This window comes from Mytilus edulis, chromosome 6, assembly GCF_963676685.1.
Source record: "Mytilus edulis chromosome 6, xbMytEdul2.2, whole genome shotgun sequence".
NCBI classification, from domain to species: Eukaryota; Metazoa; Mollusca; class Bivalvia; order Mytilida; family Mytilidae; genus Mytilus; species Mytilus edulis.
Genome location: NC_092349.1, coordinates 93,567,915 through 93,583,570, shown reverse-complemented (window position 1 = coordinate 93,583,570; position 15,656 = coordinate 93,567,915). Strand labels below are relative to the sequence as shown.

The following is a 15,656-nucleotide window of genomic DNA, read 5'->3' as shown; positions in this document are numbered from 1 at the left end:
TGTTTACTTAGGGTGCCTTTAGGTTTTATTGTTGACATGTTTGTAAGTTTTTGTTATTTGTTTACTTAGGGTGCCTTTAGGTTTTATTGTTGACATGTTTGTAAGTTTTTGTTATTTGTTTACTTAGGGTGCCTTTAGAAAAACGTGACACGAAAGAATATAGAGAGAAAGAAGAAAGAGCAGCTCTGTTAGCTCAAGAAATAGAGAAGAGTGATGGATATCGCCAGAGAACAGATCTAGAAAACAATGGGGAAGGGGAGAATGAAGAATCTAAATTTAGTGCAGTGGTTCGTCCTGACAATGCCGCTCCTAACCCTGGAAAGTAAGTTGATTAAGTCAGTGTTATTAGGGAATATGAAAAGAAAAAGAAAGAATGGTGTAACTGAACTTGTTTTATTGCTACAAGGAAATAATGAAAATTTCTGTAACATTCCTTTATAAAAATTCAATATAAGAGTAGGAATATTTTTTATGTTGTTTTTTTTTTTATTTTAGGAATGACTTATTTTTTCTAAGAAGAAATTTTAAAGAATAATCATGAAAAAACATTGATGAAGTCACAGTCAAATGATTATATAATGTCTATAAGCTAATAATTAAATTAAACCTTAAATTTATTCTAAAAATGTCTTCTTTTTCCCCCAAGATATGTTCCTCCAGGAAAGAGAAATCAGTACAATCAACAGAGAAACTCACGTCATGGTGCACCTCCTAACCGACTACCAGTACATCAACCACCACCACAACCAACAGCACCACGGCTGGCTGCTCAACATTCTAGGGAGGATTATAAAGTTAATGGTAATGGTGGTAAGTCATAGTCTGATGATTTCCAAAACTTAAAATCTATGAAAAAGAAGAGAAGCTTAGAAAGTTTGGTACTATTTATGATAGACAATAATTATATATATAAAGTTGCATTACTACCACTACATCTCAGTTTGTCCACCATATGGAGGCAATGACCTCTAGATCATGGTTAAGCAAGCTTGAATTAAATAGCAATGTTGCTGACTATCAGATTGTCTTTATTTTTATTAACTTGCTGCCAACACCCGAGACATATCCATGCATCAACAGTTTATTAAATACAAACATATTGTTTTAATTCAGTTCCCCTTGGTCTCAGGAAATAGGGTATGTATAACTTGCTGATTCACCTCTCATAATAGATTTATTAAAATTTCAGATGTAAGAGAAGAAGTAAAGTTTGAAGAAAAAGATAATACTAGTCCAGTTCCTGACTCTGCTGGTCATACAGAGTCCATTCACACCTCACCGGTGTCTAAAATTGATAAGAAAAACTCCACACCAAAGGGTATGTAATCCGCACACCTCGTCGGTGTCTACAATTGATAAGAAAAACTCCACACCAAAGGGTAGGTAATCCTGACACCTCACCAATGTCTAAAATTGACAAGAAAAACTCCACACCAAAGGATAGGTAATCCTCACACCTCACCATTGTCTAAAATTGATAAGAAAAACTCCACACCAATGGGTAGGTAATACTCACACCTCACCAATGTCTAAAATTGACAAGAAAAACTCCACACCAGAGGGTAGGTAATACTCACACCTCACCATTGTCTAGAATTGATAAGAAAAACTCCACATTCATGGGTAGATAATCCTGACACCTCACCAGTGTCTACAATTGATAAGAAAACTCCACATCCAAGGGTAGATAATCCTGACACCTCACCAGTGTCTACAATTGATAAGAAAAACTCCACACCTAAGGGTAGGTAATCCTAACACCTCACCATTGTCTAAAATTGATAAGAACAAGAATGTGTCCATAGTACACGGATGCCCCACTCGCATTTCTATGTTCAGTGGACCGTGAAATTGTGGTCAAAACTTTAATTTGGAATTAAAATTAGAAAGATCATATCATAGGGAACATGTGTACTAAGTTTCAAGTTGATGTAACTTTAACTTCATCAAAAACTACCTTTACCAAAAACTTTAAACCTGAACTTCGCACTATCATTTTCTATGTTCAGTGAACCATGAAATTGGGGTAAAAACTATAATTTGGCATTTAAATTAGAAAGATCATATTATGGGGAACGTGTGTACTAAGTTTCAAATCGATTGGACTTCAACTTCATCAAAAACTACCTTGACCAAAAACTTTAACCTGAAGTGAACAGACGCATGGACGGACGGAGGCACAGACCAGAAAACATAATGCCCCTCTACTATCGTAGGTGGGGCATAAAAACTCCACACCAAAGGGTAGGTAATTCTAACACTTCACTGGTGTCTAAAATGACAAGAAAAACTCCACACCAAGGGTAGGTAATCCTGACAATTTACACCACATCAATGTCTAAAATTGATAAGAAAACTCTACATCAAAGGGTAGGTAATCCTGAAAATTTACACCACACCAATGTCTAAAATTGATAAGAAAAACTACAATCCTGAAAATTTACACCACACCAATGTCTAAAATTGTTAAGAAAATCTCTACACCCAAGGGTAGGTAATCCTGACAATTTACATCACACCAATGTCTAAAATTGAAAGAAAAACTCCACAATCCTGACAATTTACACCACACCAATATCTAAAATTGATAAGAAAATCTTTACATTCAATGGTTTTGTCTATTGAATTTCACACCTTTTTAGAGTAGGTATTCATGATAGTTATTCTTCATTGACAGCTCTGATGACTCTTTGTCCAGATTCTATTTTAAGTTTAATATTTGAATTTATTTTCTTTCAGCACAACATGCCTTAATACAAGACTTAAAAGATTTTAGTGTTAATTTTAAGGTAAGTTAACAAACAGATTAATTACTTAAATTTTAGTTGCCAATCAGTGCTAATGAATCTTGATAGATTTTGAAAATGGAACTTTTTTGCTCAATTTATTGTGATGAATTGAAATTCATGGGTCCACGCAAAGCGTTGAAATGATATGAAAATACCGGGCATCCTTCCCTTGTCAGGGCTCTGAGATGTACAATTCTCACCAGATTTTTATAAAACTTATTCTATCTATATATTGGTTGATATATGCAATTTCTCGGATAAGATCTAAAATGGATTACGACTGACTTCTTTATAAAGAGTTAAGTCCCTTGGAAATATTAAATTTATGGAAAATGGCCTGGTTAGCACTTTCACAAGCACAATTCTTGCCAGATTTGTATAAAACTGTTATTATAGGTTAATATCAGCAATAGTTTGGACAAGTTTTAAAACCAAATTTTCAATTAGCCATTTTCAGATGTTTTTGTCATTGAAATTTGAAATTAACCCTGTTTCACACAAAACTTGTTCACTGTACATGTGTTTGACATAAAGCTATTGTTTGAGCAAAAGGACAATATTGTTGAAAATTAAATGTTCCCAGTTTTAATTGGTGAAAAAATAGGTTTCGCAGGGGTTTAAGTAAACACTTATATTTTGGGTCTTTTGTCTGTTTTCCCAAACATTAAAATCTTCATGTTGTATTAGATAATTGTAAGCTTTGCATGTTGTAGTTCATATGAATTTGACTTCATTGTATAACTTTATCTTAGAGATATCAAACATAAATTCATTCTTCGTGCATTCTTGTGCTTTTTATTGTGATAATTAAAAAATGTATCTACAAGAAAGTTTATTTTATTTAGTTATCTGAGGACTCTAAAGAAACAAAGAAAAGTCCTGAAAAAGTTGAAAAGACGGAACAGAAAGAAGAATTAGAAGAAAAGACGAAGTCGCCACCCCCACCTGTTCTTACCACTTCTGGTGCACATCCTATAGTTGTCCCAGCTACCACTGTAGATCCCCCACAGTCTAAGGAGGAATCAAAGCCAGAAACACATGAGTACGTTATAATTACCCCTAGACTAATAACTCTGAACAAATATTGAACATTCTTTGGTTTGTAGTTCAACAGACTTTAAAATAACACCTACATAAGTATCTGAGACCAGGAATAACACACCATAACTAATAGCTCATAACATACAAGTACTAATTCAGTCAAACAACCACACCTACATAAGTATCTGAGACCAGGAATAACACACCATAACTAATAGCTCATAACATACAAGTACTAATTCAGTCAAAAAACAATAATATAATTGATATAATTCAATGTACGCCAATCTAAAATTTTAGAACAAGAAAAAGTCATATCAAACAATAATATTTGGTAACAATCTTCAAGAAAACATATTCAATATTTACAAATAAGATAAAATTACTACAACTTTGATAAGTTTTGACAATAAGTCATTATCATATATAATTTAACTTTCTGAATTAAATTAGTAAATATTTTTTTCAGTGGTGTCCATGCAGATTTTATTAGCACCAAAAACCATTGTTTGACACATTCCCCATTATTCTTCTCAATTTTATTGTCTTCATTTCAGTATTTTGAAGAACTCCAGCCTGAATCCCCATGCAAAATCTTTTGTCTTGAATCCTAATGCAAAATCTTTCCAACCGGTAAGTCAGTAGATTGTATGTTATAAAGTATAGAACTTAAAATAGTATTTCAACTTTTTTGGTATCTGAGGGTATGAGCATTTTATAAAGAAATAACACTGGCGCCTGCTTGATATATGAAGGTTCTTGATATGAATTTTATAAAGGAAGGAGTGATATTAGAGATTAAAGGAAGCATGTAAGAAATTAAAGTTTCTAGTTTCAAACTATTGTCTGATGTGTCTATAAACAATAAACTAAACTAGTTAAATTGTAGATTAAAATAGAACTGAAGGGTAAAATTAATAGATTAAAATAGAACTGAAGGGTAAAATTAATAGATTTTTGGGGTTGTAGATTAAAATAGAACTGAAGGGTAAAAACTAAAATTAATAGATTAAAATAGAACTGAAGGGTAAAATTAATAGATTTTTGGGGTTGTAGATTAAAATAGAACTGAAGGGTAAAATTAATAGATTAAAATAGAACTGAAGGGTAAAATTAATAGATTTTTGGGGTTGTAGATTAAAATAGAACTGAAGGGTAAAATTAATAGATTAAAATAGAACTGAAGGGTAAAATTAATAGATTAAAATAGAACTGAAGGGTAAAATTAATAGATTAAAATAGAACTGAAGGGTAAAATTAATAGATTGTTGGGGTTTTAATTTGAGTACTGAATATTTGTCATTAACTAGATTCCTACATGTATTATATGTGGGTGTATGGAGTAAAATCCTACAGCTATCATTATAAGAACTAGATTCCTACATGTATTATATGTGGGTGTATGGATGTATTATTGTTTACAGAAGCAGTATCCTCAGCAGGTACCGACACCACCACGACCACAAACACAGAGTCCTATCATACAACCCATGCCTCCAGCAATGACTCCCATGTTCCAGCCTGTTATCTTCCAAACTCAACTTGGTCAACAGATGCCTCAACAACAGAGACCACAGCCAAAACGAGGTCAGTTTACATATGGGTTGTCATGTGCATGATCTATATAGATGTCAGCATCATGTCAGCTAGTACATACATTGTCATTGTCCAACCATTATTTATTTATAAAAGGAAAGTTGTATTTGCTTCAGAATTTAAGGAACAGTTGATAGTCAGTAGCAGGTCTAATAACCACTCCATCCGACCATACCTCTTTCGGTCTTTCCTTGAGAAAAATTAACCTGGTTTCTGAGTCTCATTTAAGCTATCTAAGAAACAATTGATAATCATTAGCAGGTCTAACAACCACTCCATCCGACCATACGTCTTTCGGTCTTTCCTTGAGAAAAATTAACCTGGTTTCTGAGTCTCATTTAAGCTATCTAAGAAACAATTGATAATCATTAGCAGGTCTGATAACAGCATGATACATAAATGGAGGAGTAAGATGAGTTCTGGTTAAAAATCATAAACAAATAATTGAGACGATATATTTATTTGTATGATATAAAATTGAGAATGTGTCAAAGAGACAACAACCCGACCAAATAAAAAACAACAGCAGTGCAGAGGGTCACCAACAGGTCTTCAATGTAGCGAGAAATTCCCGCACCCGGAGGTGTCCTTCAGCTGGCCCCTAAACAAATATATACTAGTCCAGTGATAATGAATACAGGTTTAATGAATGAGATTTGGGGTATATTTTAGTGTGTAAACAATGGATAATTAAATATAAACTAGATTAGAGAGGGAAAGTAATATTGAAAGTAATAAGTTGAAGAATGTCTCAGTAAGAAAATATTGTGTAGTGTTAGTGTGTAAATTGAGTTGAGGTTGGCATGTATTACAGACAATGGTAATAAAAGACCTCCTCCTCCTTCTCATGCAGGTAACTTCCACATGTAACCTCTTACAGTGTGTCATACCAAACAATTTGTCACAATTGATCTAGGGCTATACCTTTAATTTAGGGTCACTACCAGATTATAATTCATTGGTGTTAAGGTTTATTGGCTCACATTCAAAGAACATTTGTGACAGATTGTTTGTTCTAAACTTAAGACAAACCAAGGTATGCAGACACATTAAAAGGTTACCATGACAGTAAAGGAGTAGGTTCACTAAGACCCCTTTTTGGCCCCAAAATATAGCAGTTTTAGAAAATTGTGAAAATGTAATCTTTAAGCTATATTTTGGAAAGTAAAATGCTTCTGCTACATAAATATGAGCTGTTCTTGACGATACAATGCACAAATATTGCGTTTTAGCATCATTAAGTCATGCTAAATTACTGAAATCTTCAAAATTTTACCATTTTGGTCATTTTTTAGACGGTTTCCAAACCGTCTAAAATGAAAGTGGCCGCATTTGTGTTCATCCATAATATTGAAATGCAAGTTGTATTTGATGATAATACAAAACATATATAAAGGTTGAGGATGAACACGGCCACATTCATTTTTGACAAAAACCATCTGAAAAGTGACGTTTTTTGGCATATTTGATAGATTTTTCATATTTAAGCTTGAATCAGAGCGTTTTTATTGACTAAATCAGTTAAAATCTTTCACATAAACTAATCGAATCAATTGAAATAGACACTTAAGTGTTTAAAAAGTGTCCAAAAACTTTCGTTAGATGAACTTGAAATTTGAGGCCAAAATCGGCCCTTACCGGACCTACTCCTTTAAGCTGTACAAGATTATGCTACAAGTTCTATATCTTAGAACTTACCCGTCAGTAATACCTTGATTTGTCTGTGTGAACTATTGTTTTCATGCTTGATGTGGACTTAATAAATATCACATTGCTTCCTACCTTATCACTTCTTCACTGAAACACTTACTTCACATCGACCAATCATATACCAACGTACTTCACATTGACCAATCATATACCAACATACTTCACATCGACCATTCATATACCAACATACTTCAAATTGACCAATCATATACCAACACACTTCAAATTGACCAATCATATACCAACATACTTCAAATTGACCAATCATATACCATACAAATATATAACAAACTTCACATTGACCAATCATATACCATACAAATATATAATCATACTTCACATGTTAATGCAGTGACAAAAGTTACATCTAAAATCATTGGACAGGAACCAGTTTAAATAAAAACAATAAGTTCATGTCATTTTTCAAATATCAACTTTGGATGATTGTCACATAAACATCTTCATTTACTGTGGATTCAATTATTATCGTGGAGATTAAAACTCATGATTTTAACAAAGTCTGCGTACATACAGTATGTTACAATATAAACTTCAATTATATGTGTAGACCTCAGTTTTGATGGACTGCTGTCAAGCCAGAGTGACACAGGATGCCTTACAAGAGTTTTATATTATGTCGATTTTTTTGTTTCTAAATTAATACCATAAATAGTTGTAACAAATAATCTTATTTACCCGTGTGACAAAATGTAGGAATTTGTTAACAGAAAACTTTCAATCTCATACTTCAGAAGATTTCTTTTATATGTTAAATGCCAGCAAACAATTCATAATTGCAGCAATGGAGTACAATGTAGATGTTCTTCCATGAAAACTAGATTAATCAAACTATCTGTTTTGGAGTTATTTCCCCAACTCAAGGAGCTAGGTTAAACGTATTAAATGCAAAAATTATCAGCAACACAAAGAAAACATGTAAATAGTATGAATGTGTAGAGATATGTGTTCACAAAGAACACATGTTAATAGTATGAATGTGTAGAGATACTTGTTCACAAAGAACACATGTTAATAGTATGAATGTGTAGAGATACGTGTTCACAAAGAATACATGTAAATAGTATGAGTATGTAGAGATACGTGTTCACAAAGAATACATGTAAATAGTATGAGTATGTAGAGATACGTGTTCACAAAGAATACATGTAAATAGTATGAGTATGTAGAGATACGTGTTCACAAAGAATACATGTAAATAGTATGAGTATGTAGAGATACGTGTTCATAAAGAATACATGTAAATAGTATGAATATGTAGAGATACGTGTTCACAAAGAACACATGTAAATAGTATGAGTATGTAGAGATACGTGTTCACAAAGAACACATGTAAATAGTATGAGTATGTAGAGATACGTGTTCACAAAGAACACATGTAAATAGTATGAGTATGTAGAGATACGTGTTCACAAAGAACACATGTAAATAGTATGAATGTGTAGAGATACTTGTTCACAAGGAACACATGTAAATAGTATGAGTATGTAGAGATACGTGTTCACAAAGAATACATGTAAATAGTATGAATATGTAGAGATACGTGTTCACAAAGAACACATGTAAATAGTATGAGTATGTAGAGATACATGTTCACAAAGAAAACATGTAAATAGTATGAATGTGTAGAGATACGTGTTCACAAAGAATACATGTAAATAGTATGAGTATGTAGAGATACTTGTTCACAAAGAACACATGTAAATAGTATGAATATGTAGAGATACGTGTTCACAAAGAATACATGTAAATAGTGTGAGTGTGTAGAGATACTTGTTCACAAAGAATACATGTAAATAGTATGAATATGTAGAGATACGTGTTCACAAAGAACACATGTAAATAGTATGAATATGTAGAGATACGTGTTCACAAAGAATACATGTCAATAGTATGAATATGTAGAGATACGTGTTCACAAAGAATACATGTCAATAGTATGAGTGTGTAGAGATACGTGTTCACAAAGAATACATGTCAATAGTATGAATATGTAGAGATACTTGTTCACAAAGAATACATGTAAATAGTATGAGTATGTAGAGATATGTGTTCACAAAGAATACATGTAAATAGTATGAGTATGTAGAGATACGTGTTCACAAAGAATACATGTAAATAGTATGAGTATGTAGAGATACGTGTTCACAAAGAATACATGTAAATAGTATGAGTATGTAGAGATACGTGTTCACAAAGAATACATGTAAATAGTATGAATATGTAGAGATACGTGTTCACAAAGAACACATGTAAATAGTATGAGTATGTAGAGATACGTGTTCACAAAGAACACATGTAAATAGTATGAGTATGTAGAGATACGTGTTCACAAAGAACACATGTAAATAGTATGAGTATGTAGAGATACGTGTTCACAAAGAACACATGTAAATAGTATGAATGTGTAGAGATACTTGTTCACAAGGAACACATGTAAATAGTATGAGTATGTAGAGATACGTGTTCACAAAGAACACATGTAAATAGTATGAGTGTTTAGTTTAAACATATTTTATTGTTCAAAATGACAAAAGGATCCGACACAAGTTTTACAACTTAGTAACGTCTTCTCCAAAACAAATACAAAATATACACATTAATTAATGAACACATCAAATATTTCATACTAACAAATAATTTAAGAATAAAGACATGAAAACAAAAGGAAACTTTTTGAATCGAATCAATGGATTTTAATCGAGTGCATCCTTTTACAGTATAAATACGACACAAACACACCGAATAGTTAGTGGAATTACCTATGCGCAAATTTTGTTCTTGTGGACATAACTTAAATAAGTGTGTGTGTTTTTCTCATAATAAAGCGTGGGATCTTAATATATTATCCAAGTTTTCGAAAAGGATGTCAGCTGCACACTGGTAAGTATAGATATAAAACTTATTCTTATATTCTTTCGTTAAAATCCATTGAATCGTTATTGATAACAAAACTTAACAGTAAATATTCATCAAGATCATTCGATTATTGTCATTACATGTATATAGAAATATCTTTAATTCCATGTGTTGTAAGCAGAATTAAGGTTGTCAATGCAGAGAAAAACGTTTGGTATTTTTTATATACCTTTGAACAGATAAACAAATGATATCATTTTCTTCAGTACGTAAAGCATCATCGCCAAATAATAATAAATCGAGAGTAATATTTACATTAAAGACATTAATTTCGTTAAACATCAGATTTCTCTGAGCTGAAAAATTAATACAATATAATAGATAGTGTTCAACATTTTCATTAATAAAACCACATGAACAATTTGCATTTTGTATCAAATTTGCTTTGAACAAGTCAGCACGCAGTGCGCTACATCTGTTACGCAGCCTTGTGTGTAAAACAGAATACAAACGATCTCCTAAAGAACCAAATCTCGTAGATTTATTATTTCTATAGTATAGTTTGTGCAAGGTTAATTTAAAAAAGGAAAATGTAGGAATATGTCTTATACTTAAGTCTAAAGAGTTCCACAGTGCAATAGATGACGGAAAATAAGACTGTTGATAAGCTGATAAACGATTTACGGGAATAGTAATATTTTGACTGTTACGCAAATTATAATTACAAATATCTGATACAAAATCCGGAACCAAATCGTGTAAATAATCTGGCGCTTGGTTATTTATAATCTTATAAAACATAGATAATTTTTTAACCTCCCGTCTGACGCTTAATTTTTCCCATCCCGTCTCTAAATAGATACTGTTCCGGCTAGCGTAACTTGTTAATCCCGTAACTATTCGAGCAGCCTCGATTTGGATATTTTCCAACCGATCAGAATTTGTTTGTCCACAGTTATCCCATACTTCTGATGAATACTCAAAAATTGGCCGAATAAAAGTCATATAAATTTTTTCCAAATATTCCCTCTTAAGTCTAAATTTTAGTTTTCGTAAAACATTAAGCTGCTTGGAAGTTTTTTCTATCAGCCTATCAACATGCTTACTCCATTTACAATCACTACTAAATATGACACCAAGATGTTTATGCGTATGAACTGGCTCTAATGTAGTGCCATCAAAATCAAAAGAAAAATTACTTTGTATCGTTTTCATACTGAATATCATAATATCTGTTTTATTTGGGTTAAACTTCACTAGCCATCTGTTTGACCACGCATTTAAATAAACAAGATCTGTGCTGATTAAATTTTTTAAAATGGATTCATTAGGAGCAGTATGACCTATTGAAGTGTCATCTGCAAAAAGCCTCCCAAATCCAGAAAAACCATCAGCTATATCATTAATATATATCAAAAACAATAACGGTCCTAATACCGAACCCTGAGGCACACCGGCGTTTAATTTTCCAAATTTTGAAAGTGAATCTTTTAAGACAACTTTCTGAGATCGGCTACATAAGTAGCTTTTTAACCAACACAGCAAGTCTCCTTTTATACCATATTTTTATACGACCGCAAATTTTGAAAAAATTTTCGTCGTATATTGCTATCACGTTGGCGTCGGCGTCGTCGTCGTCGGCGTCGTCGTCGTCGTCGTCGTCGTCGTCCGGCGTCCGAATACTTTTAGTTTTCGCACTCTAACTTTAGTAAAAGTGAATGGAAATCTATGAAATTTTAACCCAAGGTTTATGACCACAAAAGGAAGGTTGGTATTGATTTTGGGAGTTTTGGTCCCAACATTTTAGGAATTAGGGGCCAAAAAGGGCCCAAATAAGCATTTTCTTGGTTTTCGCACTATAACTTTAGTTTAAGTTAATAGAAATCTATGAAATTTTGACACAAGGTTTATGACCACAAAAGAACGGTTGGGATTGATTTTGGGAGTTTTGGTCTCAACAGTTTAGGAATTAGGGGCCAAAAAAGGGCCCAAATAAGCATTATTCTTGGTTTTCGCACAATAACATTAGTTTAAGTAAATAGAAATCAATGAAATTTAAACACAATGTTAATGACTACAAAAGGAAAGTTGGTATTGATTTTGGGAGTTTAGGTCCCAACAGTTTAGGAATTAGGGGCCAAAAAGGGACCCAAATAAGCATTTTTCTTGGTTTTTGCACCATAACGTTAGTATAAGTAAATAGAAATCTATGAAATTTAAACACAAGGTTTATGACCATAAAAGAAAGGTTGGGTTTGATTTTGGGAGTTTTGGTCCCAACATAATAAGGGGCCCAAAGGGTCCAAAATTAAACTTTTGTTTGATTTCATCAAAATTGAATAATTGGGGTTCTTTGATATGCTGAATCTAACTGTCATGACTGTGTATGTAGATTCTTAACTTTTGGTCCCGTTTTCAAATTGGTCTACATTAAGGTCCAAAGGGTTAAAAATTAAACTTAGTTTGATTTTGACAAAAAATGAATCAGTTAGGTTCTTTGATATGCTGAATCTAAAAATGTACTTAGATTCTTGATTATTGGCCCAGTTTTCAAGTTGGTCCAAATCGGGGTCCAAAATTAAACTTTGTTTGATTTCATCAAAAATTGAATAAATGGGGTTCTTTGATATACCAAATCTAACTGTGTATGTAGATTCTTCATTTTTGGTCCTGTTTTCAAATTGGTCTACACTAAAGTCCAAAGGGTCCAAAATTAAACTTAGTCTGATTTTAACAAAAATTGAAATCTTGAAGTTCTTTGATATGCTGAATCCAAAAATGTACTTAGATTTTTTATTATGGGCCCAGTTTTCAAGTTGGTCCAAATCAGGATCTAAAATTATTATATTAAGTATTGTGCAATAGCAAGTCTTTTCAATTGCACAGTATTGCGCAATGGCAAGAAATATCTAATTGCACAATATTGTGAAATAGCAATTTTTTTTTTAATTAGAGTTATCTTTCTTTGTCCAGAATAGTAAGCAAGAAATATCTAATTGCAAAATATTGTGCAATAGCAAGATTTTTTTTTAATTGGAGTTATCTTTCTTTGTCCAGAATCAACTTAAATCTTTGTTATATACAATATACAATGTATATTCACTTTTTACTACCAACTGATAAATTAAAATAATCTTTACCATTCAGTGATAACAAGCAGTTTTTTTACATCTTAATATTTTATGATGTATTTAAATGAGTAGTTATTGTTGCAAACTCCATTAGAAATTTTAATTGAGATTAGTTTTGGAATAAGGGAAAGGGGGATGTGATGAAAAAAAATGGGTTCAATTTTTCTCATTTGAAATTTCATAAATAAAAATGAAAATTTCTTCAAACATTTTTTTGAGAGGATTAATATTCAACAGCATAGTGAATTGCTCTAAGAGAAACAAAAATTTTAAGTTCATTAGAACACATTCATTCTGTGTCAGAAACCTATGCTGTGTCAACTATTTAATCACAATCCAAATTTAGAGCTGAATCCAGCTTGAATGTTGTGTCCATACTTGCCCTAACCGTTCAGGGTTCAACCTCTGCGGTCGTATAAAGCTACGCCCTGCGGAGCATCTGGTTCAAGTTTGTATAGTAAAGCCTTAATCCAAACCGTATCAAAAGCTTTACTTATATCAGCAAATGTAATGCTAGTAACTAGCTTATCATTTAGCGCCAATAAAATTTTGTTGTAAAGTTCAATTAATTGGTGCGTAGTGGAATATCCTGGAATAAATCCAGATTGATACTTATACAACAGTTTATTTTCATGTAAATGGTTAAAAATATTTTTGAACACAATTTTTTCTAATAATTTACTCACACATGACAATAAGGAGACAGGCCTGTAGTTAGAAGGTAGTGATTTGTCACCACTTTTGAATAATGGAATAACATATGCAATTTTCCATTGATCGGGAAATACTCTCTCATGAAGTGATTTATTAAAAAGTAAACATAATGGTTTTGAAATTTCATTTCTAACAGCAAGTAACATTCTGTTGCTAACAATATCTGGTCCTACCGCTTTATTTGGATCAAGCGTGGAAATAATATCAAGTACATCTTGTTCACTAACAATTATCTGCGAAAGAAAATCATGACAGCGATCATCAAATTCCGGTAAATCTTTATTAGCATCATCTATATTAGAAATAGAACAAAAATATTTATTTAAAATCTCAGACTTTTCTGTTCCTTCATACGCAAGGTTAAAGTTATGATCCGGGTCTCTTAGCGGAGGAATATCATGAGTTGGTCTGTCGCTTTTAATTAGCATATTGATGGTCTTCCAATACTGTTTACAGTTTGCAACTTTAAGTTCATCCAAATTCTCGTTTATAGTCGCGTAAAAATGCTTTTTAGTTTGCTTTTTTAAATTATTAACTTTATTCCTTTGTTGCTTATATTTATGTTCAGCAGATGTACTATGTGAACGCATAAAAAATTTTCGAAATCTGTCCCGTTTTCTCGTTTCCCGTCTCAAATTTGAATCAAACCAAACTTTATCATCACATCTTATAGTTACGTCCCTTGTAGGGATACACGCAGATGCTATATTAATAAAAGTGTTAGTGAAATTCGTAGCAGCAACATGAACATCACTTGCATCAGAAATCAAATTTTCCCAATTAGTATTAAGTACTTTTTGTTTCATCAAGTCATAATCCCCTCTTTTATAATCCCATATAGATCTAATATATGTTCGACTTTTACTAAAACCACAATCAATTGTGACATATGTTCCATCATGGTCACTTATACCTCTATCAATAGGTATTGTGTCTTTATCTAAAACTGGTATAGAGTCTGTAACTAAAATAGGGTCAAGTAGTGACGAACTACTTGTTCGTGTGTCAAAGTGTGTGGCTTTGTCAATTATGTTAATCAGGCCATTAATAAAAATAATATCTCTAATATTTGACGGTAGATCAGACATAAAATTTTTATTCAGATCACCTAAGCAAATTATACAATTATTTTCATCAAGGGCGTTTTTCAACATTTGATCAAAGTATTGCCAGAAATAAACTGTAGATTGCCTTTCCGACCTATAATTTATATTAATCAAAATAGATCGAAGTTTGGTCTTTAACTCAAACCACATACTCTCAATTTCATCATGCTCTAAATCTTGTCGACGGATTATGTGAACGTAATTTTTAAAATACATGATAATACCACCACCATGTGAATTTCTGTCTTTTCTAACTGGTGTTTCAAACCCCATAATAGATATATCGTAATCAGCAATATTAGAGTCTAAATGTGTTTCTGTGAAAAATACTACATCATAATCCTCAATAATATCGGCAATATAGTTCAGTTTATTTCTAAGGCTTCTAATGTTGCAATGGAAAATTGACAATGTTTTCTCGGAATACTCGTGTGTGCGTTCAGGACCCGGGTTCGGTTCAATGTCACCACATATTAATAATAAACATAAAAGCACTAAATAAAAAGCAATCAAATTACTACAAGTTCTATATAGGTTGCGTATACTTAGTTTAAATCTTGAAATCATCTTTATTAATTCTGCCAGCATATCATTTAAGGAAAAACAATACCGGTAAACTGTTTTTCTCAAACAACCCAAACTAGTCTTGTGATAAAACAGTCCTATTGTTATCCTGTACGATACAATATCAT

At 32.2% G+C, this 15,656-nt stretch overlaps 1 protein-coding gene across 17 annotated transcripts in view; it reads left to right on the top strand.

Annotated features, from left to right (window-relative positions):
• The window catches only part of LOC139528925 (ataxin-2-like protein), a 50,650-nt gene that overhangs the window by 19,092 nt on the left and 15,902 nt on the right, over positions 1–15,656 (top strand). For 9 of the 17 annotated variants that reach the window (XR_011665729.1, XR_011665728.1, XM_071325176.1 and 6 more), the window contains exons 8-14: positions 128–322; positions 647–810; positions 1,190–1,318; positions 2,740–2,789; positions 3,635–3,831; positions 4,388–4,463; positions 5,255–5,417. Coding sequence is in view for 14 of the 17 variants with exons in the window: in XM_071325176.1 (XP_071181277.1) it covers positions 128–322; positions 647–810; positions 1,190–1,318; positions 2,740–2,789; positions 3,635–3,831; positions 4,388–4,463; positions 5,255–5,417 (974 nt within the window). In the remaining 3 variants the exon portion in view is untranslated. Of the gene's footprint in view, positions 1–127; positions 323–646; positions 811–1,189; positions 1,319–2,739; positions 2,790–3,634; positions 3,832–4,387; positions 4,464–5,254; positions 5,418–6,240; positions 6,280–15,656 lie in introns of all 17 variants that reach the window. The other 8 variants (XR_011665726.1, XM_071325172.1, XM_071325169.1 and 5 more) reach the window with 1 other exon arrangement.